The sequence below is a fragment of the Monodelphis domestica genome, chromosome 2 (genome assembly GCF_027887165.1).
Source record: "Monodelphis domestica isolate mMonDom1 chromosome 2, mMonDom1.pri, whole genome shotgun sequence".
NCBI classification, from domain to species: Eukaryota; Metazoa; Chordata; class Mammalia; order Didelphimorphia; family Didelphidae; genus Monodelphis; species Monodelphis domestica.
Window position 1 is genome coordinate 451,323,956 of NC_077228.1, and position 26,998 is coordinate 451,350,953.

Consider the following 26,998-nt stretch of genomic DNA (forward strand, 5'->3'; position numbering starts at 1 on the left):
GACCCAGCAATCCCACTCTTTGGTTTATATCCTAAAAATATAAAATAAAAACCAAAATGGATTTATATATACAAAAATATTTATAGTAAGTATTTTTTGTGGCAGCAAAGGATTGGAAATTGAAAGGATACCCATCAATTGGGAAATGAGTAGACAAGTTGTGGTATATGATTGTGGCATAGTTCTATTTTCTTATAAGAAATGACAAGGAAGATAGTTTAGAAAAACCTTGAAAGACATATGAATTGATGCAAAGTGAACTGAGCAGAATCTGAAGAACATTTTACATAGTAACAACAGTATTGCAATAGCTATTCTGATCAATACAATAAATCAAGACATTTCCAAAGAACTCATTAAGAAAATTGTTATCCACCTAATGAACTCTGAAAGCAGATTCAAGCATATTGTTTTTAACTTTATTTTTCTTGCTTTTTGTTTTGTTTTGCTTTGTAACATAGTTAATATAGAAATATGTTTTGTCTGACTTCACATGTACAATGGGCATTAAATACTTGCCTTCCCAGTGGGTAGAAAAGACACACAAAATTTGGAACTAAAATTTTAAAAAAGAATGTTAAAAATAAGGATTTTTAAAAATGTTAAAAATAAAAATAAGTAAAAAAGAGCATACACAGAAAAAGAAGCAATGTTCAATGCTCTCAAAATCTTATCCATTCCCATAATAGATATCTTTTATGTATACTTGATTTGTTTATATTCTCCACATAGTCGTCTTCTTTACTTGTTTTCCTTAATGCCATTTATATCTTCTCATATACTCTGTAGGGAGAGTCATGCTACAATTCAAATATGGCAGCTTTTCATCATCTCTGAATGACAAAGAGTTTGTTATAAAATAAAAATACATGTTTGTAGTAATTTATATTTTTAATCTGTTATTCTTCAAGTTTATTCCTAAACTTCCTCTAGAATATATTTACTTTAATTCCAGTATTGCTGAGTATATGGGGTTCCATAAATATTGATAGGTTAACTAAACTTATAGCTTCTGTATTTGTTATTAGGTAATATCTCAGCAGAGGAAGAAAAACACCAGAAAAAGTCTCTCATTAGAGAAGATAAGGATGAGCAAAGTGATAACCAAATTCCAGCACACTTAAGAACCAGAAATGTAGAAGAAAGGTAAGCAAATATATTATTTGAGGTTTATTAATAAATAAGTTATATATTAATGATTTACAAATATAAAATGAAACCACAATGCACTAAACTGTAATTTGCCACGATTGTGGAATGTGGGGTTAGCAAATATGCCAATTAATATAGAATACATCTGTGTTACTAATTATCATGGAATGTAACAAAATACATTTAACATTCAACTAAAATACTTCATCTTTTCCATATTTTAGAAAGCATTAAAAGCTTTTGTAAAATCTTAGAATAATAGCTTTGAATATAATTTATAATTGTATTGTGCAGTACATCGTCAGACTTTCCATTTCTACTTTCTTTGTATCTAACTTTTAAATTTACTTCATGATTCTTCCCCTCTCCAACTAATATGTCCTATCGTTCTTCTTCCTTTCACTTACACAGCTTTCAAATGAAGGGTTTATATTAGAATCACAGATTTAGAGTTGGAGCTCATAGGTAATCTAGACCATTCCTCTAAATTTTTAGATAAAGAAACTGAGACCCAGAGGAATGTAAGTCCTTGCCCAAAGTAGCAGTCAACATTCTAAAACAGGTTCTCTGTACCACAAGCCAGCCTTCTTTGCACTATATCATGATCAGCTGATTTTCTTGTCATTCATTCTCTCTTTTAATACTTTAGCAATCTGGATGCCATCTCTATCCCCTTATTTTGGAGAGCACCATTGATCTTTATTATTACCAAGAAAATAATTTACTCTATCTTCATTTTCTTTGAATTCTCTATATCATTTGGCTCTGATATTTCTCTTCTTCCATTTGAAACATTTTTTTTCATGTATTGGCTTCTATGATATAACAGTATTCTGGTTTCCCTAATATTTTTATTTACTTCATTCATAGTCTCTTCTTCTTTCTCTCTCTCTATGGAAATTTCCCAGATTTCAATTGTTTGACCCACTGATTCTTTCATTTTTTCTTTGGAAAACTAATTAGTCTTATGCCTTCAAGTTAATGTAGATGTCTCCCAAATCTAAATCTCATTTGAACTTCAGTCTTATATTTCCAAATGGCTTACTAAATATTCTACTTGCATGTCTTATTAATTCAAATTCACTGTGTTCAAAATGGAACTCATTATACAAAGTAAGAAAAGACATGTAAAATACTTTGCACTCCTTAAAATGCTATGCGAATGAAGGCTAGCTATAAAATCAACTCTCATATTCCTTGCCTCTCAACGGTACTGACATTAACCTATGCATGAAATTTTGAGTGAATTCTCACTCTTTTAAAATTCAATTATTTACAATTTTTTTCTTTAAAATATTTTTCATACCTATTCATTCCTCTTCATGCTGACTATTATTTCTTTTGTACCTTTCCTTATTGCATTCTGAGAGGGAAGGGTTAATATCCCTTATTTCCTCTTGTAACTAATGGACCTTTTTCTTTAGGAATTTGGGTGCTATGCATATATGTTTAATATTGATATTATTTCACTCTCTATGGTTCCTTTTATCAAGATGTAATTTTTTTTAATTCTTAAAAAAATCTTATCTTGTATTGGTTTCAAAGCAGAAGAATGGTAATAGTATGGGATTGAATGATTGCTCAGGGCCTAATAGCTAAAATGTGTTAGAGCTCAGTTTTGAATCTAGTACTTCCCATCTCTAGGCCTGTTTGTCAGCCAATTGACCCACCTAGCTGCCTCCTTTTCTTATTTCTTTTAATTAGATCAATTTTCTTTTTTGCTTTGTTTGAGATAATAATTGCTACAATAATTGCTGTCTTTTTAACTTTGGCTAAATTTGACTTAGATTAGATTATGTTCCAGTGTTTTAACTTTATTCTCTGTGTGTCTCCCTGCTTTAAATGTGTTTCTTATAGACAGCATATGGTTGATTCTGACTTTTAATGCTGCTGTCCTCTTCCATTTTATGGGTGAGTTTGTTTTGTTAAAATTATAATGACTAACTTTGCATTTCCTGCCATCCTGTTTTCTCCTTGTTTATTCCTCTCTTTCCCTCCTTTAAGTCTTTTCCTATTCCTAAATGTTTTTGTTTTTGACTATTACCTCCCCAATTTCACCCTCCCTTTAGTCTGTCCCTCTTTTTACTTTTCTTTTTCCTCTTTTTACTTCCCTACAGGGTACGATAGGTTTCTATAGCCAACTGAGTGTGGATATTATTCCCACTTTGTGCCAAATACATGGAGAATATTTCACCTTTTCCATTTCATTTTTCAGTGTTCTTTAAAGTTCACTCTCCTTTCTGATAAATACATCATGCTTTTTTCCTTATTTCCACCTCTGTACCTTGGTTCAAGTTCTTCCCTTTATTATGCCCTTTCTTCTCCTTTTTTACCTCTGAAAATCTCTTCAAAATTGAGACCAAACTCACCTTTTCCACAAAACCTTCAGTTAGAGCCCTAGCTATTTCCTCTTTTCTGAGTTCCTTTATCATTTATATCAATCATCACATAGCTTAATACTTAACTCTTTGTTGCTTTGTGTTATTCTCTAAATGTTGCTTTTCCCCAGCTGGGTTGTAAGTAAGTTTCTTGAGGTCTACAGTCATTCCTTGTAAGTCATTTATATACCCCACTGTGTTCCACAGCTAAGGACATTATAAGAAATTCATAAAAGGGTCAGAATTTTAAAATGCTTCAAAAGACCACACTATATCAATTGTTGCATTTTTAAAAATCCATAAGTCAAAGAAAATAGAGATAGGGTGACAATTTATTTCAAATTAAAATTATATATTTTGCATTGGTTGATATGTCTCTTATTTCTAGTCTTAAGTTTTAGTTGATTAATCAAAGGATGGAAAAATGTGTGGTAGTACTAGGTGATAATTCAAGATGATAAAATATAACAGAGGCTTTACAGCATAACTTTATCATCTTTGTCTTTGAAAAATTTATAGACAAAGTATAGTCTCAAAAAATATTGTCCCTTTGCCTCAAACAATATCCTTTCCTTTGTTGGAATTCATTGATTGTTCAAAGGTTGTTTCAGGATAAATTCAGGGAGCTGCCTTCTGCAATGCAGAGGAATTCTGTCCTGTGGGCTGTTTTCTTGGTGCTTAGTATTCTATATCATGGCACCAGCACTAATATTATTTATTTATAAAATTATACACAATTATAGTACTGCCAGCTACTCTAGTATCTGCAATGACATATTACAATATTAATCAAAGTTCTTTATTAAGTTATTGAGCAACCCAAGCATAATATAGAGTTCCTAGCCCAGCAGAAATTATTTTCTGAATTAGTTGAAACAATTTAGATTTGAGCCTCAAATTAGTTAGAAGATTGATCTGGAGGTATGACTGAGGTAGTAATTCTTCCTTTCATCTTCCCCTTCCATATTGCCTTAAACCTTTAAGACAGTTTACATGTGTGTGTGTTTTCACTGTGAATTTTATTTCATTGTTTTTCAGTTTTTAAAAAAATAAAAAATAGCAATACAGATCTATTAAAACATATTCTCTATTGGGACTGTGATTTATATACTGAAGTAAAATCCTTAATCAACTGATGCAGAAAAAAGGCTGCCTTTGTCTGTGACTTTTCTCCCATTTCCCACAACCCCCAATGCTTATTTAGATTTTGAAAGAATCCTCATATAGCATTTCTTATTTATCTGCCTTCCTAATTTAAATTGAGACAAAAATCATAGATCATCTAGTCAGATTAATATTAAAGAATCATTGAAGCTGTGTTGGTAAGAAATGAACTACTTAGAATCCCATTAAGGGGTCTGATTAGTTTTCCCTTGAAAACTCATGGTTCTGCTTTGAAATTCTTTTCTTTTCTAACTCTCTGCATATGTAGCCTCTGCCTATAATCATAAGGCATGCCAATAAAGGGAGGAATAGCATGGAGGCTTAACACTGACATTTTGGAATTCTTTAGTAATCATTTTTACCTAGACTTTTTAAAAAAGTTATGAGTACAGAACAGAAACAAACATAAACAACCCACAATACAGAGCACCCTACTCCCTAGATCAGGAGTAGGGGAAACAGAGATCTTCTTAATCCTACCTGACAAAAGAAAAAAGCACACACTAATATATACACATGACACTAACTGATGGAGCCAGGCAAACTGAAGAAATGGAAGAAGGAGTAAGGAGGGAAAGAGGGGAGGAAGGAAGGATTTATTTATTTTTAAAACATTTATATCTATCTTAAAATCAATTCTGTGCATTGGTTCCAAGGAAGAAGGGGAGTAAGGGCTAGGAAAGGGGGATTAAGTGATTTGTCCAGAGTCACACAGCTAGGAAGTATCTGAGGTCAAATTTGAACCCAGGACCTCCCATCTCTGGCACTGTTTCTCTATCAACTGAACCACCTGGCTGCCTCTTAGAAGCATTTATTAAACACCTACTACTCCCAGGTAGTAGTCTGAGTATTGGTGATCCCAAGACAAAAGTAAAATAATTCTTGTTTTTAAGAATATACAATCTAGAGGGACTTCCGGTTAAGATGGCGGCTTAGAGAAAGCTGAAGTTCAGATCTCCGGAAAACCCTTCCCGACCGATCTCAAACTAGAAGCTCCTAAGGCGCCGAAATTCAAAACGATCAACAGCACAGACCCTGGGAACCCTCCTCCTGGACCTGGACCCGGTTCAAAAGGTACGGCTCCCCTTAAAAGCCAGAACCCGAGATCCCTCGGACCTCAGGGGTAGGAGCGCAGAGTCCAAGGCTCCGGGAAGCGGCAGCCGCACCGGGCTCAGAGAGCAGGGTCTGAGGAACAACAACCCTCAGGGTCTTCTACCCAAGTCCCAGTCCGGGTGAAAGTTACTGCCTGGGGCTTCCGCTGCAAAGAGCCGGTCGGTCAAAGAGCCGGTAGGTCCGGGTGAAAGTTACTGCCTGGGGCCTCCGCTGCAGAGAGCTGGTCAAAACAACAGCAACCCTCAGGGCGGGCAAGACAGCCTCACGGGCTGGATCCTGCTATCCAAGTCTCAGTGAAAGTCTGTGCTCTCGGAGCTTGGGGAAGCGGCAGCCCATCCCCCCGCAGGCCGACGAAACAGCCTCATGGCCAGGGATTCTGAAGGCAACTTCCGGAAATCGAGCCAGGGGGAGAGTGTGGCCTCGTGGTCCGACCCTTCCATTCCAGTTCCAGTGAGGCATATTCAGTTTAACCCAGGGAACGCTCATAGAACCAACATCTGCCCAGGACTAAAGCCTCTGATCACCAGACAAAGACAAGAAAAGCCAATCCTCCACGTTCAGAGATGACAAACTCCACAGAAGCACAGAAGCCCCAAAATACCAAGAAAAATAAGAAGAAAGGGGCGACTCTGGACACATTCTATGGAGCCAAAATACAAAATACAGAGCAGATAGAAGAAGATATACAAGAAAATTCTCCAAAATCTTCCAAAGGAAATAGAAACTCTCCACAAACCCATGAAGAATTTGAATCAGAAAGGACCAAAAAGATGGAAGCCCTCTGGGAGGAAAAGTGGGAAATGATGCAAAAGAAATTCACGCATCTACAAAACCAGTTTGACCAAACTGTAAAAGAAAACCAGGCTTTAAAGCAAGAACTAATAAAGCAAAGCCAAAACACCAAGAAATTAGAAGAGAACATAAAATATCTCACCGACAAGGTGATAGATCTGGAAAACAGGGGGAGAAGAGAAAATTTAAGAATAATTGGACTCCCAGAAAAGCCAGAAATAAACACCAAACTGGACATGGTGATACAAGATATAATCAAAGAAAATTGCCCAGAGATTCTAGAACAAGGGGGCAATACATCCACTGACAGAGCTCACAGAACACCTTCTACACTAAACCCCCAAAAGACAACTCCCAGGAATGTAATTGCCAAATTCCAAAGCTATCAAACAAAAGAAAAAATCCTACAGGAAGCCAGAAAAAGACAATTTAGATATAAAGGAATGCCAATCAGGGTCACACAAGACCTTGCAAGTTCTACGCTGAATGATCGTAAGGCATGGAACATGATCTTCAGAAAGGCAAGAGAGCTGGGTCTCCAACCAAGAATCAGCTACCCAGCAAAACTGACTATATACTTCCAAGGGAAAGTATGGGCATTCAACAAAATAGAAGACTTCCAACTTTTTGCAAAGAAAAGACCAGAGCTCTGTGGAAAGTTTGATACCGAAAATCAAAGAGCAAGGAATACCTGAAAAGGTAAATATTAAGGAAAGGGGAAAAATGTTATCTTCTTTTACTCAAACTCTCTTCTATAAGGACTACATTTATATCAACCTATGTATACTAATATGTGGGGAAAATGTAATGTATAAATAGGGGGTAAAGAAAGACCAAATAGAATAATGGTTCTCACACAAAGATTCACAGGGGAAGGGGAGGGGAAGAAAACTCCTATAAGAAGGAGAGGAAGAGAGGGGGGGGGTTTACTTAAACCTCAATCTCAGGGAAATCAACTCTGAGAGGGAAAAACATCCAGATCCATTGGGATCTTGAATTCTATCTTACCCAACAAGGGTAAGGAGAAGGGAAAACCAAGGGGGGGAGGGGGAGAGGGAGAACAAAAAGGGAGGGAAAGAGAGGGGGGAGGGGGAGGGAACAAAAAGGGAGGGACTAAAAAGGGAAACATCAAGGGAGGGGACAAGGGGGACTGATTCAAAGTAAATCACTGGACTAAAAGGTAGAGCCGAAGAAGAAAAGGTTAGAATTAGGGAAGGCAATCAAAATGCCAGGGAGTCCACAAATGACAATCATAACTTTGAACGTGAATGGGATGAACTCACCCATAAAACGTAGACGAATAGCTGAATGGATTAGAATCCAAAACCCTACCATATGTTGTCTTCAAGAAACACACATGAGGCTGGTTGACACCCACAAGGTCAGAATTAAAGGATGGAGTAAGACCTTCTGGGCCTCAACTGATAGAAAGAAGGCAGGAGTGGTAATCATGATATCTGATAAAGCCAATGCAAAAATAGACCTGATCAAAAGGGATAGGGAAGGTAATTATATTTTGTTAAAAGGGACTCTAGACAACGAGGAAATATCATTAATCAACATGTATGCACCAAATAATATAGCACCCAAATTTCTAATGGAGAAACTAGGCGAATTGAAGGAAGAAATAGATAATAAAACCATACTAGTGGGAGACTTAAACCAACCATTATCAAATTTAGATAAATCAAATCAAAAAATAAATAAGAAAGAGGTAAAAGAAGTGAATGAAATCTTAGAAAAATTAGAATTAATAGACATATGGAGAAAAATAAATAGGGATAAAAAGGAATACACCTTCTTCTCAGCACCACATGGCACATTCACAAAAATTGACCATACATTAGGTCACAGAAACATAGCACACAAATGCAAAAAAGCAGAAATAATGAATGCAGCCTTCTCAGATCACAAGGCAATAAAAATAATGATTAGTAATGGTACATGGAAAACCAAATCTAAAACCAATTGGAAATTAAACAATATGATACTCCAAAACCGTTTAGCTAAAGAAGAAATCATAGAAACAATTAATAATTTCATCAAGGAAAATGACAATGGCGAAACATCCTTTCAAACCTTTTGGGATGCAGCCAAAGCGGTAATCAGAGGCAAATTCATATCCCTGAAAGCTCATATTAACAAACAAGGGAGAGCAGAGATCAATCAATTGGAAATGCAATTGAAAAAACTCGAAAGCGATCAAATTAAAAACCCCCAGCAGAAAACCAAATTAGAAATCCTAAAAATTAAGGGAGAAATTAATAAAATCGAAAGTGATAGAACTATTGATTTAATAAATAAGACAAGAAGCTGGTACTTTGAAAAAACAAACAAAATAGACAAAGTACTGGTCAATCTAATTAAAAAAAGGAAGGAAGAAAAGCAAATTCACAGCATTAAAGATGAAAAGGGGGACAGCACCTCCAATGAGGAGGAAATTAAGGCAATCATTAGAAATTACTTTGCCCAATTATATGGCAATAAATACACCAATTTAGGAGAAATGGATGAATATATACAAAAATACAAACTGCCTAGACTAACAGAAGAGGAAATAGAATTCTTAAATAATCCCATATCAGAAATTGAAATCCATCAAGCCATCAAAGAACTTCCTAAGAAAAAATCCCCAGGGCCTGATGGATTCACCTGTGAATTCTATCAAACATTCAGAGAACAGTTAACCCCAATACTATACAAACTATTTGACATAATAAGCAAAGAGGGAGTTCTACCAAACTCCTTTTACGACACAAACATGGTACTGATTCCAAAACCAGGCAGGTCAAAAACAGAGAAAGAAAACTATAGACCAATCTCCCTAATGAATATAGATGCAAAAATCTTAAATAGGATACTAGCAAAAAGACTCCAGCAAGTGATCAGAAGGATCATTCACCATGATCAAGTAGGATTCATACCAGGGATGCAGGGCTGGTTCAACATTAGGAAAACCATCCACATAATTGACCACATCAACAAGCAAACTAGCAAGAACCACATGATTATCTCAATAGATGCAGAAAAAGCCTTTGATAAAATACAACACCCATTCCTATTAAAAACACTAGAAAGCATAGGAATAGAAGGGTCATTCCTAAAAATAATAAACAGTATATATCTAAAACCAACAGCTAATATCATCTGCAATGGGGATAAACTAGATGCATTCCCAATAAGATCAGGAGTGAAACAAGGATGCCCATTATCACCTCTACTATTTGACATTGTACTAGAAACACTAGCAGTAGCAATTAGAGAAGATAAAGAAATTGAAGGCATCAGAATAGGCAAGGAGGAGACCAAGTTATCACTCTTTGCGGATGACATGATGGTCTACTTAAAGAATCCTAGAGATTCAACCAAAAAGCTAATTGAAATAATCAACAACTTTAGCAAAGTTGCAGGATACAAAATAAACCCACATAAATCATCAGCTTTTCTATATATCTCCAACACAGCTCAGCAGCAAGAACTAGAAAGAGAAATCCCATTCAAAATCACCTTAGACAAAATAAAATACCTAGGAATCTATCTCCCAAGACAAACACAGGAACTATATGAACACAACTACAAAACACTCGCCACACAACTAAAACTAGACTTGAACAATTGGAAAAACATTAACTGCTCATGGATAGGACGAGCCAATATAATAAAAATGACCATCCTACCCAAACTTATTTATCTATTTAGTGCCATACCCATTGAACTACCAAAATACTTCTTCACTGATTTAGAAAAAACCATAACAAAGTTCATTTGGAAGAACAAAAGATCAAGGATATCCAGGGAAATATTGAAAAAAAACACATATGATGGGGGCCTTGCAGTCCCAGACCTCAAACTATATTACAAAGCAGCAGTCATCAAAACAATTTGGTACTGGCTAAGAAACAGAAAGGAAGATCAGTGGAATAGACTGGGGGAAAACGACCTCAGCAAGACAGTATACGATAAACCCAAAGATCCCAGCTTTTGGGACAAAAATCCACTATTCGATAAAAACTGCTGGGAAAATTGGAAGACAGTGTGGGAGAGACTAGGAATAGATCAACACCTCACACCCTACACCAAGATAAATTCAAAATGGGTGAGTGACTTAAACATAAAGAAGGAAACCATAAGTAAATTGGGTAAACACAGAATAGTATACATGTCAGACCTTTGGGAGGGGAAAGGCTTTAAAACCAAGCAAGATATAGAAAGAATCACAAAATGTAAAATAAATAATTTTGACTACATCAAACTAAAAAGCTTTTGTACAAACAAAACCAATATAACTAAAATCAGAAGGGAAACAACAAATTGGGAAAAAATCTTCATAGAAACCTCTGACAAAGGTTTAATTACTCATATTTATAATGAGCTAAATCAATTGTACAAAAAATCAAGCCATTCTCCAATTGATAAATGGGCAAGGGAAATGGATAGGCAGTTCTCAGATAAAGAAATCAAAACTATTAACAAGCACATGAAGAAGTGTTCTACATCTCTTATAATCAGAGAGATGCAAATCAAAACAACTCTGAGGTATCACCTCACACCTAGCAGATTGGCTAACATGGCAGCAAAGGAAAGTAATGAATGCTGGAGGGGATGTGGCAAAGTAGGGACATTAATTCATTGCTGGTGGAGTTGTGAACTGATCCAACCATTCTGGAGGGCAATTTGGAACTATGCCCAAAGGGCGACAAAAGAATATCTACCCTTTGACCCAGCCATAGCACTGCTGGGTCTGTACCCCAAAGAGATAATGGACACAAAGACTTGTACAAAAATATTCATAGCTGCGCTCTTTGTGGTGGCCAAAAACTGGAAAACGAGGGGATGCCCATCAATTGGGGAATGGCTGAACAAACTGTGGTATATGTTGGTGATGGAATACTATTGTGCTCAAAGGAATAATAAAGTGGAGAAGTTCCATGGAGACTGGAACAACCTCCAGGAAGTGATGCAGAGCGAGAGGAGCAGAACCAGGAGAACATTGTACACAGAGACTAATACACTGTGGTATAATCGAAGGTAATGGACTTCTCTGTTAGTGGCGGTGTAATGTCCCTGAACAACTTGCAGGGATCCAGGAGAAAAAAACACCATTCATAAGCAAAGGATAAACTATGGGAGTGGAAACACCGAGAAAAAGCAACTGCCTGAATACAGAGGTTGAGGGGACATGACAGAGGATAGACTTTAAATGAACACTCTAATGCAAATACTATCAACAAAGCAATGGGTTCAAATCAAGAAAACATCTAATGCCCAGTGGACTTACGCGTCGGCTATGGGGGGTGGGGGGGAGGAAAAGAAAATGATCTATGTCTTTAACGAATAATGCTTGGAAATGATCAAATAAGATATATATATTAAAAAAAAAAGAATATACAATCTAAATAAATGTTGGAGGGGATGTGGCAAAATTGGGACATTAATGCATTGCTGGTGGAATTGTGAATTGATCCAACCATTCTGGAAGGTAATTTGGAACTATGCCCAAAGAACTTTAAAAGATTGCCTGCCTTTTGATCCAGCCATACCAATCCTGGGTTTATACCCCAAAGAGATAATAAGGAAAAAGACCTGTACAAAAATATTTATAGCTGTGCTCTTTGTGGTCGCAAAAAATTGGAAAATGAGGGGATGCCCTTCAATTGGGGAATGGCTGAACAAATTGTAGTATCTGTTGGTGATGGAATAGTATTGTGCTGAAAGGAATAATGAAGTGGAAGAATTCCATGTGAACTGAAAGACCTCCAGGAAGTGATGTAGAGTGAAATGAGCAGAACCAGGAGAACATTTTACACAGAAACTTACACATTGTGGCACAGATGAATGTAATGGACTTCTCTACTAGCAGCAATGCAATGATCCAGGACAAATCTGAGAGACTTATGAGAAAGAATGCTATTCACATCCAGAGGAAGAACTGTAGAAATAGAAACACAGAAGAAAAACAATTGCTTGGTCACATGGTTCAGTGAGGATATAATTGAGAATGTAGACTCTAAATGATCACTCTGGTGCAAATATTAATAATATGGAAATAGGTCAATGACATATATTAAAACCCAGTGGAATTGCATGTTGACTATGAAAAGGGGGTGGGGGGAGGGAAGGGAAAGAACATGAATCATGGAACCATGGGAAAATATTCCAAATTAATTAATTAAATAAAAATTTTCAAATAAAGAATATACATTCTATAAACAAAGCCACAAGGCAGCCTAATACAATAGAAAGAACACATTCTCCAGTCAAGGACCCAAATTCAAATCTGGATTCTACAATGCAGCTTCAGATACTTCTCATTAGCTGTCTTAATTTAGACAAATTGTGACTTCCATTAAACTTATTTTCCTTAATTGTAAAATGGGGATAACAATACTTCTTACTTCTCAAGGTTGTGGTGAGAATCAAATAAAATATATGTAAAATGCTTAGCCCAGTGGTTAATGCTTGATAAATGCCTATTTCCTTCTTTCCTTATTACTTGTGTGATGATCTGATTGTGAATCAATTGCTCAATCTCCCAGGTCCTCAGTTTTCTCATCTGTTAATGAGGGAGGTTGGTCTAGATGGCTTTTCCAAGTCCAAATCTATGATTCTGTGTATATTCTCTAGCTGAAGACCTAGGGAATGGGCTAATAATATTCATGTTGATGAAAGGGAAGAGATAGGAAGGGATGAGTGTACAGGGCTGCCTCTGTGGGAGGGGACTCTTCTTTGGAGGACACTGGATGGCCAGAGGATAGCCGGAGAGGAAATAAAATGTGTTAGAGAGTGTTTATAAAGCAGAAACAAAGGATATGGGCAGAAGGGCAGGAAAGACCAACTTTCCTCATTTAAAACATCTGTTAATTTTTGATATTTTAAGGCATCCCCAAAATAGTAAAGCTAATTTCTTCTTCATTGCACTGATGAATCGCTCATTACTCTTCCTTATCTAGGGGGGGAAGAAAAGTAACATATTTCTTTACCTTGCTTAGCTTTAGCAGTCATGCTATTATTGCTGTTATTATAATTATTAATTCTTTATCTTTCACTTTTAGAATCACCCAGGAAGGCAAGTAGTAAAAGGTAGAAAAAGCCATTTTCCCTGATAAATTCTTTCCCCACTAATTCTGGTATGACCTGTGCACTGACTTGGCTCCTGCTGAGTTTGCAAAACTGATTGTGCCCACACAGGAAGAGCAAATGTTTCGGTTGTTTTACATGATATTATTTCCTCTTTTCTGATAGTTTTACTAGTTTTACTGGAATGAATTTAATTTTCAGTGAAAATGTTTAACACTCTCAAAAGCTTTTAAATTTTGCTGTTGCTCTTAATATTATCTGTGAAAGGATACTGAGATTAGAGCTCAGTTTACCCATTCCAGAGGATCATAGGAAGGCCTAGTCATGTTGCCAATATTAATTCCCTTATTAATAAGTAAAGTATTTTAAAGTGCTTTTCATCATATTCTCCACTTTCATCCCTCCTCAGTATTTCCTCCTTCCTGTAGTATCCCCCTATCAGTACTCCTTCTATTCCCATATGTGTTATATACTCTTAATTTATTACTTGAATTATAGAATCAATGAATTCTTTTTTATTGAAAAAATCAACTTCTTACCTTCTGTCTTGGAATCAAGTATTGATTCCAAGGCAGAAGAGTTGTAAAAGTAGGTAATTAGGATTAGTTAACTTTCCCTGGGGCACATAGCTAGAAATTGAATGAGGACAAAATTGAACTCAGGACTTTGCATCTTCAGGTATGGACCTCTATCTCTTAGGCCACCTCGCTGTCCCAGAATCATTGAATTCTTGAACAAGCTCTGAGGGTTTCCCCCTGGGCTCTGGCCATTGTTATTAGAAGCTTTCTAGGGTTTTTTTGAAGAGTTATGATAGAGTGGGCAGCTTCTGGATGGTCATCAGCCTAGGCTAGAGATACCAGAAAGAGCAAAAGATAAGCCTTCTAAGAGGGATATTAGAGTTTGAGAGAGATGGGAGGTTAAGAGGGACTTGAATGGAAGGTAAGAGTTGGAAAGCAGGGATTGAATCCTCAGCATTTAACTCAATACTGAGCAAACAGTGGGAATTTAGTAAATATATATTGGCCAGCCTCAGGCATATAACCCCAATTGTCTAACCCTTTCCTCTCTTCTTCCTTGGAACTGATACTTAGTATTGATTCTAAGAAAAAGGGAAGAGTTTTAAAAATATTTTTCTCTCCACTTTTATAACAATCCTCTTGTAAAAAGAAAAATAATTTAAAAATAACAAGCAAATTCAAAATTTCTGAAAACTGCAATTATGAGCAAAAGATCCATGGCATGCCATCTTTGGGATTGTCTTCCACAAACTTACTGATTGATTGATAGGAAAAGGAGCCAGGTTAAAGGCAACAAAGAATGATGTCTTCCTATCTTTTTCTCTCTCTGAAGTAAGGTCAGCATCATGACATATGCCTCCCCTCAACAACACTTGGCACTCTGACACTGTTCCTTAGCACAGTCTTCAACATGTAGAAAGTATTAGTAAATGGTCGCTGTGCCTCCTGATCTAGATCTCGACCATTAGTGTCTTTCTTCTGAAATTATCTTCCTTCTGCTCTATCTCAATATAGTTTTTATATATGTAGATTGTCTTCTTATTAAAATGTGAGCTTCTGTTCATAAGATGAAGCCTTGCTTGTGATCTTCCTTTGCTACTAGGGTTTCCAAATGAATAACCCAAAGATTCCATCTGTAGGGGTAAGAAAGTGAGCTTTTTGAGGGCAGGAATTGTGTTTTACTTTTATTTGAAATCCTGGCACTTAACACAGTTACTGGTATATATAAAGCACTTAATAGATGCTTGTTATGGCAGCTAGATGACTCAGTGGATTGAGAGCCAGTCTGGGAGATAGGAGACTGGGTTCAAATCTGGCCTCAGATACTTCCTAGCTGGGTGACTCTGGGGAAATCACTGAACACCAAATGTCTAGCCCTTACTGCTCTCTGCTTTGGAGCTGATACTTAGTACCAATTCTTAGATAGATGTTAAGAGTTTAAAATTAATTATTTTTAAAATGCTTGTTGACTGACTGATTCCTTCCATCTTATTAGAAATCTCATTGCCAAGTTAGTCTGTACCAGGGAACAAGTGGATAGATATAAATTGGTTAAGGAGGAAGTTGTTATAACCTGTTAATGATCTAACAGCATGGACATTTTACTGGCTTATTTTCTGAATATTCTAAGGCTCAGACTATAAGGAACATAAAGAACCCATCCTCTATCTTTGAAGACTTTATAGTATAAATAGAAAAGAAATACATATGGAAAATGTGGTTCACACAGTATGAAAATCAAAGGAAGGAAATGAAACAGAATTGTTTCATAGGGAAAGGATCCATGCCACAAAGACCCCAGATGGCCAGGCAATGAGAATTCTTCTTCATCTGGGAATCTAGCTTTTTAAATATTCTGTGGACTTCTATCCTGAAGCTAAAGCTTTGTTTATGGCCTTCCTTTGCTATTAGGATTTTCCAAACTAATAACCCAAAGATTTCATCTACTGGGGGCAAGGATTTACTATCTGACAAAAACGCCAGGGAAAATTAGAAAGCAGTCTTGTAGAAAATAAGTCTAGAAAAACACCTCATACCATATGCCATGATAAGTTCCAAATGATTACATAATTGGATATAAAATTCACATCATAAATGAACTAGAGGAGCAAGGAAAAAATTACCTTTTAGATCCAGATGGGGAAGAGTTCATGACCAAATTAGAGATAGGGAAGATCTCAGAAGGTGACAGACAATTTGGATTACATAGAAATGAATTTTTTTTATACAAATAAAACCAGTACAGCTAAAATTATAAGGAAAAGAGCCAGGAAAAACATTTTGCCTCAAGTTTCTCTGACAAAGATCTTCTATCCAGAGCACAAATTTATAGATTGTAAATTGATATAATTGATTCAAATTTATAGGAATAAATAATAGCCATTCCTCAATTGATAAATGGGCAAAGAAAATGAATAGGCAGTTTTCAAAGGAATAAATCCAAGATATTAGCTACATAAAAGGAAAAAAAGCTTCAAAGCACAAATACTTTGAGAAATGTAAATTAAAGCAACTCTGAAATTCCACCTCATGCCCATTAGATTGGTAAAGATGACAACAGAAAATAGCAAATATTGAACCAACTGAAGAAACATAGGCACAGTTGTTGAAGGTATGAATTCACTGGGCCATTCTGGAAAGTCAATTGAAAGTATGACCCCAAAGCCATTAAACCTCCCATACTTTTTAATCGGACAATACCACCATTATATTTATAAACCCAAAACATCAAAGAAAGAAGAAAAATATCCATAGATACAAAAATTTCTATGGCAGCTTTTTTAGAAAATGATTGAAAACTATTGGAAAAAAACAACAAAAAGAGGAATCTAATCGATAAGAGAAAGGCTGAACAAACTAATGTATTTTAGTTTTTTGACATACTATAGCACTTTCAGTAATGATGAAAGTGATACAGAATAAAAAAAAAAATAGAACCAAGGGAACATTTTCTTTGTAAAAAAACATTGTAAAGGCAAACAGCTTTGAAAGAAGTAGGACTTCTGATCAGCATAATAACCAAGTAGGAGTCTAGAGGATCACTGAAGAAGTTGGCATGCTACCCCCACCATCTGACAGAGAGGTGATAGAGTCAAGCTGTATCTTGAGACATCCATTTTTGGAAATGGCCAAAGCAGGAATTTGTTTTGTTTGGCTGCAGATTTATTACAAGGTGTTTCCTCTCATCTCCCCCCACCCCCCCAAAAAAGGTGTGTGTGTGTGTGTTGTCCTTACAACAGTGTGTAGGAAGAGGAGTCTGGGAAGGCAAGGAAATAAATGGTTGTTGGTTGAAGAAAAAATAGAATAGAGATTAACTTAAAAAAAAGATGAGGCTTTCTTATAGCATTGTTACATCAGTCAATGAAATCCATGCCTTTAAGATGAATTGGTCCCATCACTTCCTGGCCAATAGAGGGAGAAGAAATGGAAGCAGTGTCATTTTATATTCTTGAGTTTAGTGATCACTGGAGATAGTGATTGTACTCATGAAATTAAAAGATGCTTATTCCTTGAAAAGAAAAGCTATGGCAAATCTGGACAGTACACTAAAAAGCAGATGGTTTTTCTAGTAACAATGTAAAACTATGAAAGTTGCAATATAAGGAAAGTTGAGCACTGTAGAGTTGTTTTTGAACTGTGGTGCCAGAGATGACTTTTGAGAGTCCCTTGGACAGCAAGAGATCAAATGAGTCAATATTTAAAGAAATTGATTCAGACTATTTACTGGAAGGTCAAATACTGAAGCTAAAGCTTAACTATTTTGGCCACATAATGAGAAGATAGGACTCAATGGGAAAGATCCTGATGTGGGAAAGGTTGAAGGCAAAAGGAAAAGGAGATGGCAGATGATGAGATGGATGGTGTCATGGAAGCAACAGACATGAACTTTGAACAGACTTCAAGAGATAGAAGGACTTGGCATTCTATGGTCTATGAAGTCATGAAGAGTAATATGACTGGACGACTATATATATGTTTGTGTGTGCATATACATATAAAGGTGGATTTAGAGGGCTTCTTGTAGAAGTTGAGATTTAACAGGAACTTTAAGGAAGATGAAAAAGCCTAGAGGCAAGAGATGAGGAATGAAATTGTGAGATACAGTCAGTGAAAATACACAGAATTGGGAGCACAGCAGAGACTGCACTCTACTCTGCTTATTCTAAACCTATTTCTTCACTTCCCTGCCCTATACCTTTAATATCCAAAACTGAATATGAAGGTCTAAAATCAAGCTTAAATTTTTAAAAAAATTCTTCTTATTCTTTTTCAAGGACTATCAGATCAGGAATTGGGATAAAGGAGAAGAAACAGACTTTTGAAGAATTTGTTGAAGAACGATTTAAAATGGATTCTCAAAGAGCAGAAAACCATTTGAAGCAACACAAACAACGGGTACAGTATATTGTACATATTCTTCTTGTTTTTTTTAGTGTATTAGCTGGAAAAAAATTAAAAATAGACTATAAACTTCTCACCAGTTATATTGGCCCTATATTTAAATGGATAAGTCAGAGGGGGTATAAATTTCAATAAATTAAAAAAGAATTTTAAGGGCTTATTATGCGCCAAACATTGTGCTAAGCACAAGGGATACAAATACAAAAGCCAAGACAGTCTTTATCCTGCAACAGTTTCTATTTTCTAATAGGGAATATAATACAGATAAAGGAGTGATGACAGGGGAAGAATTTTTTTTTAATTACAGAAATGGTGAGTAGAGCCAGAAAGGAGTAGATTGGCATCCCCTTTCCAGAAGCAATGATAGAAACAATATGATTATGGTTCCAGAACTGGAAAGGGGGGCACGGTGAAAAGGAGTATAGGAAAAATCCAGGAGAGGAATGCATTCTGGTTGGAACCAAGTATAGATATAATGGTACAACTACCACTTGGAGAAGGTGGAAGTGGAAAAATCAAGATGTTCAAGTCAGGAGTTTCACATGTGAAAAGTTTAAGTCCGCCAAGGCTTGATTTCTGAACAAGAAGACATTGACATTGATGCAGGTCATGCTTTCAATTTTAATGAAATTTATTTGTTTATATCCTGTTTCTTTCCCTTTTACATCTTGTTTTTTCTGGAAGGAATATTACCAGATCATAGTTTTCTCAGAATAGAAGCCTTCGGAATCAACTTTGACTCATAATCTATGTCTAATCGAGACCTAGTTTTATGCTTCATAATATCTCTTGGATTTTCCTTTACTTGTTTATTCCTTTTGTACTTATTGTAGTACAGTCTCTCATCACCTCCTGCCTGTGTTAAAGTCGAAACCCCTAAGATGGTTACCCTGATTTGATTTTATTCCCCCAATCCAATCTGTACACCGATGTCAAATAATTTTTCTAAAACATTCATCTTGTCGTTCCCCAGGCTTAAAAATCTATAAGAATGTTCTAATGCAAACTACATTGAACTATCTAGTTTTCAAAACAAACTTTAGTCTTGTCCTACCTATCATTCATATATAGATATGCATCTCTCTCTCTCTGAGTATATATATGAGATATATATACGCATCTAAGCCCCATTATGTATCTCGAGGTCCAGTTAGGCTGATCTCTTCATTGTTCCAACATATTTTTCTCTCCCTTAAAAAAATTCCCTTTGTACATAATGTCTGGCTCCCAGCTTAATTGCTGTTGTTGCTGTTAAATTGATTTAGTAGTATCTAACTCTTCCTGACCCCATTTGAGGTTTTCTTGGCAAAGATACTGCTGAGGTCAGATTTGAACACCCATCCTTCTGACTCCAAGGCTAATAGCTGGGTCACTATAATCATGAAAAATATAATTTGATCTTTCCTTGATTATTTCAAAGGCATGGGAAAATAGGGTCATTGTTATGAATACCAATTCTTATATATATATATATATATATACACACACATACAAGCATAGATAGATATAGATATATAGAAAATATTGGTGAATTTAAAAAACTACTTAATAAAGTGAGATAATTGAGAACCTATTTTGAAGGGCTAGACTAATATATAATAGTATATATATATATATATATATGTGTGTGTGTGTGTGTGTGTGTGTATGTGTGTGTATACACAAATACACACTAATATGGAACATTTAAAATGCAAATAATTTGGAGAGTGAGAATAATTGTCTAGGTGAGGTCCAGTTATTACACCAAATTAGGTGCTCCTAAATGCTTTCAGTGTGATTATGCTCCTGTTGTAAGCCCATATAAATACAATAAATTTAGTGTTGTAACTTACTATACTAATCAAGCTAGTAAGTCGTTTTCACCACATACCAAAAAAAAAATCTCTAATAGGCACCTCTAACTCTACAGTGTTACTGGTCACATTTAATGGATTAATCAGATTTTGTGCCCTATCTGAGAGCTTCCAGGAAAGGAATTTGAGAGCAATATTTAAATTAATGTAATCATTCAAGCTAAGATGCATACTTATATAGAGGTATAGATTCCCTGGCTATTAGGAGAATCAGATATGTGTTGTTAAATCTCAACCTTGTTCCACACATTATTTTCCAGAGAATTATAGAATTTTTAGGTTGAAGAGGATCTTAGAGAGAAGTAATCTTTTCTACCTTCATAGATGAGATTCATAAGTCCCCAAGAGATGAAGTGACCTAGGCAGAGATAGCAACATTGGTATAAAAGTTTTGCATTTAATTTTTATATTTAATATTGTTACTTCAGGGTTCATTTCATGTCATGATATAATTCAAATACAGACTATCATTCTGAGTTGCAAATTTTGCCCCCCAAAAGCTAATACATTAAATTTTAATGTGGGGATACCATCACGTGATTCAATATGATGCCCCCCAAGATAATGTAAACAGACATACTGGGTCTCCATTGGAAGTTGTACTTGTGCATTGCAGTGATCCACAGAAAGATGTCCTTGTTTAGTAATCACAGGGGGGGAATAATTGAATTCAATAAAAAGCTTCTATGGATTTAAAGCCTCGGAGGGAAGTAATTAAATTTAATAGACTCCATGAAGATATAGTGTCCTTTGTGCTGAACTGTTTTCCAGTTTTCTCTATCATATTGGGACTCTCAAAGTACATTAGCCTTTTATACTTTATTTTCTAACTCTATTGTTCTTACTGCTGTAAAATTAAAAAAATTTAAACCCTCTATTAATTTAACATTTTAGATATCTACTCCATCCATAGTTAAGATATTTAAAAGTATATTTTCCATTTCAGCTATAACACGGAATCTCTTAGTTCCCAGAACATACAGTAATTTTTATTCATTTAAAAAATTAATCTTCAGTTGCTGTTTATACCTTAGTCACTGAACATTTACTTCCTAATTATCTTTATTATGAAAAACATTGGCACAAAAAGTTTGCATCTAATTTTCATGCTAATATTCCTTTAGAGAAGAACATCTTTCATGAAATGGATGAGCTGACTGTAAATTCAGTTTATTTCTCTTAGTGAAATACCCCTCTGATCCTACTGCAAAGGAATTAAAAAGTGGGATTCACCAGTAGTTAATAAAATATTGAATTCCTTCACCAACTAAAAATAAAAAGGCCTTTAGTTGCAAAACGAATGTTATACATGACTCTTTTCATTTAAGGTTCTGCTCATCAGTGCTAGAGACAAAAATGGAACCAGATCTCATGGTGCCTAAACTGATGCAACTTAAATCATGGTCTTATTAATTACTTAACTGTGTGACTCAGTAAGATAGGAAATAGGAAATTGTATGCCTTCTTAAAAATTAGGGACCAAAAATGTGATACTTTGTGCCACTAAAATAGGTTAGATTTGCAAGCGTACCCCCTAAGGTTTTTTTTAGAATTATAATCTCAGTGCCGACAATTTTTGTTGCCAATAGCTAGATGATAATGAAGTTTTGGATTATAAATACAATATGAGTTATGAGTCTCTTCTCTAAACTTTAGTGATTCTGGTATCAAACTATTGCAGAATTTTAGAGTTTGAAGGGATCTCAGAAATTAACCCATGTTCCTCCCAAATTCTTACTATAATATATCTGATAAGAGATCATCTAAGCCTTTGCTTGAAGATCTCTAATGAAGGCAAATTTATTAACTCCATTCCAAATCATAATATGTGAAATATGCTCAAAGGATCCAGACACATAATTGAACTAATCCCATAAAATAAACTCATCATCATACTACTAAATAAAGTATAATTGATTTACATTGTAGAATGCAAATCCTTTTAAAATCCTAACTAAACTACTCAACTTAGTGATCCAAGATTCTCATGGACTATGGCAGACAAGAATCTGGTCCTATCAAGATGAAAAGTCTTTGTATTTATATCTGGGATGTTTTTTTGTACGAGGAACAAGCCTACCTAAAAGCAGAGACCATCAACAGAACATTGATTACCAGTTGACCATAAAGAGGAAGTAATGAAATGAAATCTTGGATCTTTTAAAATATTTAGAAATAGAATGCTGATTATTACATTCATTAATTTAATGCTTTTATGGGAGTACATTTTGATGGGAATACATTTAATTAATTTAATTATCCATGAAACAAAGAAAAATATCTATGGTAAGGTACAAAAGAAATAGAAAACCTATGCATACTATAATTCTAACTGCTATTTCCCCCAGTCTCTACTTACCTTATCTTGCTCTTTTCTAAGAATTTTAATTTTTATATTGTTACCCCAAGAGCTTCTAGAAATTGAAAAGGTATCCTGGATCTCTCTTTTTTCATTTCTGATCTCCACAATTCTTTTCAGTTTTGGGTAAATCCCTTGGACTTTGGGGGTGATTATCTAGTTGTTTGAACATCATTTCCCCTTATTTTTGCAAAGTTGAATTGTTTAATATGGCAGAGTAACACTTTGGTTAAAATGGGTAACAAATATGTCATATTTCCATATTCATGAAATAAAGAGTTGAGAATAGTTAAAAACAGAGTATTTCCTTTGTCCAGGGTTGATAGTATTTTATTTTTTTAAGTATTTTATTCTTTTAAAAGATAGTATTTATTCTTTTAAAAGGGGGGAAATTCTTTGTTGTCACTTTGAGTACAATTTATGGTTATCTATTAGTTTCAGAGATTATAATGAAAGTAATTAGTCATTTGCTTTGTTTTTGCCTGCAGAACTCATGCCGGTCAAAGACAGACATTAGAAAGACATTTTTAAAATGTGGAGAAGGCATTGCAAGATTTGAACAGAATAAGGAGAATCTTTTCAGAAAGAACCCCAAACAACTCATCAACCAAATTAAAAGGCAGGTTAGCCTTGGCTGCCAGCCTAGTTTCTGTTTGCTTCAGTCCAAGGATTGGGGAAAACATAAGCAAGAAAATCATCCTTCATTGGAGAGGCATACTAACACCCACAAGGTCCCCTTGAGTAAAGAGAAAGAGATAGCTGACATCCCTTCTCAGGAGAAAGCAAAAGAGGACACAGAACATTACAAATCTGAAGAGAATAATCAAAAGCCACAAGAAAGAAGTGGTGAACATGTAAAGGTAGAGTCCACTCTTACATCAAGGGTGAATTGGCCTGATATCATGCAACAGTATCATAGCAAAGAAAGTGAGTCAAAGTTCCAGATAGATGGAAAGAATGAGACTCAATTTCTTGAATGTCAAAATCAGTTAGACAGTAGAGAGGAACCCACAAATAATCAGGTTCAACAACACTTTGACATACCGAATCCACCTCTAATAGCGAAAAACACTCCAGTGGCTCCTGGGAATTCAAGAATCCAAGAAGTTATAGAGGATCATGAGAAACAAGTAGATGGGACCATTGAGAACCACAATTCAAAGAAAGTATGGTTTATTTCCTATCACCCAAATCAAAAGCTTGTGTCTTCTACAGCTTTCTCGGGACTCAGAAAAGGATCTAGTCCTGAATTTAAGAAAGTTAATGACAGAATAGTGAAGAACACCCAGCAGTTGAATGAGGGCATAGAAATAAAGTATGTTCTGGTGTCTGATCACAAAAGAAAACAGCAAGATGGTGGGAGGTCGGCTAGGTTGGGTAATGATAAGTCATCATCATCAGATGAAAATAACTCATATTCTAGCTCTTCAATGCATTGCCATTCATGTCCAAGAAGTGAATATCTTCCAAATGTACACCATGCAGACCAAAATCATGACTTTTCTGAACCTGACTATGCTGGTGATGAACTCAGTGCATCAGAGATGACTTTAAGAAGTGCCAGCAAACTCTTGGTCAAGAAAAGGAGGTCTCAGGACCCATTAAGACTGAAGAGTCACTTCACAAGGACCAGCAGCAGTGAATCAAGTATTGAAGCTTCTAAAAGAAGAGGGAGTAGGATTCTATCCTCTTTTCAGATCTCTCGTGACTATTACATTGGGCCAAGGAGGCCCAAGAAAGAGCCAAAAGCCAAAAGTACCACCAAGAACATCCAAATTCCAGATATGCAGCCACCAACTTGTGATCTCGTAGCTAGTTTATTCCCTGTTTGGAAGGACAGAGTAAACTTAGCTGACCAAGAACCATGTAAAACCTTCCATGAAGGTGCATTAGGTAAAGTCCCAGTGGGGTCATTGTGCATATACTGTATTTTATGGGTTTGGTTTTATTGTATTTCATGAGTGAATTTTTCAGTAGGGAGTTAATGTGGAAGAGTGGGAAGAGGACTGGATTTACAATAAGAAGAAGCTTCAGTTGGAATCCAAGCTCTGTTCCTTGCTACCTGAATGGTTTCAGGCAAAGCATTTCAGTTCTCTGATTCTCAATTTAAAATGGGAGTATTAGATTAAGTAATCTCTAAAATCCTTTCCAACTCTATGTTCTACAAATTATGTACCATGAATGAACACATGAATGAATGAAAAAAACCATTAATTCAACTAGCATTTATTAAACTGTGCAAAGTAATGAAGGTATAAAGGAAGGGTAAAGTCAGTTCTAGTTCTTGACCTCATTGTCTAAAGTGGGAAACAACATGTTCAGATAAGATATATACAGGATAAATTGAAGCACTAAGCTAAGTTTAGGAGCATTGGGGAAAACTTGAGGAAAGTAGGATTTAAGCTGAAACTTAGAAGAAACCAAGGAAACCAGAAATCATTGAAAACGAGTCAGTTTGACAGCTGCATGGAGAATGAACTGGAGTTCTTGAGGCAAGGAGACTAATGGCCTATTTCAATAACTGATCTTGAAGTAATGAGAGCTTACTTACATCAAGGATCAGAGAAGAGAAGAGGGATGTATATGAGCTATGTTAAGAAGGTAAAACTGACAGTGTGTGTCATCTGATTCGATATGGGGTAGGAGAGAAGAAGGTGAAGTTGAGAATAACACCTGGTTGTAAGTCTGGGTGTCTGGGAGGATGCTGGTATCCTTGATAGTTAGACTAAGCAAAGTTAGGAAGAAGAGAGGGTTTGGGAGGAAAAGATGAGTTCCACTTTGGACCTGTTGGATTCAAGATGTCTTTGTGAATTTGAGTTGTCTAATAGACATTTGGAAATATGAGATTAGGAGAATGGTTAGGGTCAGGAAAAGCTGAGAATTATCCACATTGAGATAATAATTTGATCCATGGGGATTGATGAGATTACAAAAAGAAATAGTATAGAGGGAGAAGGGAAGAGATCCCAGGACAGATCAATGTGGGACACCCCTGATTAATAGATATGACCTGGATGGAGATTCAGCAAAGGAGACTGAGAAGGAATAGTCAGATAGGAAAAAGGAGACTGAAGTAAAGGGAGAACAGTGCCATGAAAACCTAGAAAGAAGAGAGCATCAAAAGAGTGATAACGAATCAAAGGTCAAGAAGGATGAGTAAAGATTATTTAATTTACAAGTAAGAGATAAATGACAACTTTGAAGAGAGCAGTTTCAGTAAGTCAGACTAAAGAGATTTGAGAAAAGAGTAAGAGAGAAGTATTGACTATTTACAAAGTTCTGGGGCAAAGAAAAGCATGATAGTCTCTTTTCTGGAGGAGCTCTCATTCTAATGTGAAAAAAACATTTGTGAGAGGTTTTAACTGCAGGTCAGATAGAAACATTCTGTGGTCCTTATGGTGCAACAACAAAGCAGGTGTTAGTGCATGTCCTTAAATTTAATTTGCATTGATAAAAATACATCTATTTCTGGTATTGAGCCCTTCTGATAGTGGCAAGGACCTTGGGTGTGAGAACATTTCACTGGGACTTCAGTGTCTGTGGTTATAGAGGCAGCTGTCAGGTTACATGTCCCCAAGGGCTGTTTCCATGGATAATTTCTGGGAGGACTAAACTGAGGAGAGCTGGTAGTATAGGGCAAATGATGCTATATAATTCTGGGAGTCTTTGACCTACCTATTCATTGGTGAGAGTTGATCACAATGGTTAGTGTTGTTGGTGGTAATAAATGTTGGCTCTTCTCCCATTCAACAATGACAATAGGGGATCTGATTCCAATTTGGGCTAATATTTTGGGTGTGTATGTGCATTGCTTTTTCTCAAGATTTTGGGTGTAAAATACTGACTTATCTGCTATTTCCTAGCTTTCTTTATAGGTAATGGGGGTTAAGTGACATGCCCAAGGTCATACAACTAGGAAATGTCTAAGGCCACATTTGAACCCAGGACCTCCTGTCTCTAGTCCTGCTTCTCAATGCACTGAGCTACCTAGCTGTGCAGTCTATTTACTTTCAAACAAGACATGCCATGTGGGCAACATGTCTCTTTCCAGATCATGTTGTACATATTAATTACAAAATTTTATTTGGAAGACTATCAGGAAAGACCTGGTTTATTTGGGGCTGGAATTGAGACAGATAAGCAGGAATGTCAGTTTTACTCATTTTACCTCATGAATTGTTAACTTAT

The 26,998-nt window shown here is 35.8% G+C and overlaps 1 protein-coding gene across 5 annotated transcripts in view; it reads left to right on the top strand.

Moving 5' to 3' along the window:
* The window catches only part of LOC103097496 (centromere protein J-like), a 116,127-nt gene that overhangs the window by 37,355 nt on the left and 51,774 nt on the right, over positions 1-26,998 (top strand). For all 5 annotated transcript variants that reach the window (XM_056819018.1, XM_056819017.1, XM_016429002.2 and 2 more), the window contains 3 exons: positions 1,029-1,146; positions 18,469-18,589; positions 23,299-24,703. In XM_056819018.1, coding sequence (XP_056674996.1) covers positions 1,029-1,146; positions 18,469-18,589; positions 23,299-24,703 — 1,644 coding nt within the window. The remainder of the gene's footprint in view (positions 1-1,028; positions 1,147-18,468; positions 18,590-23,298; positions 24,704-26,998) is intronic.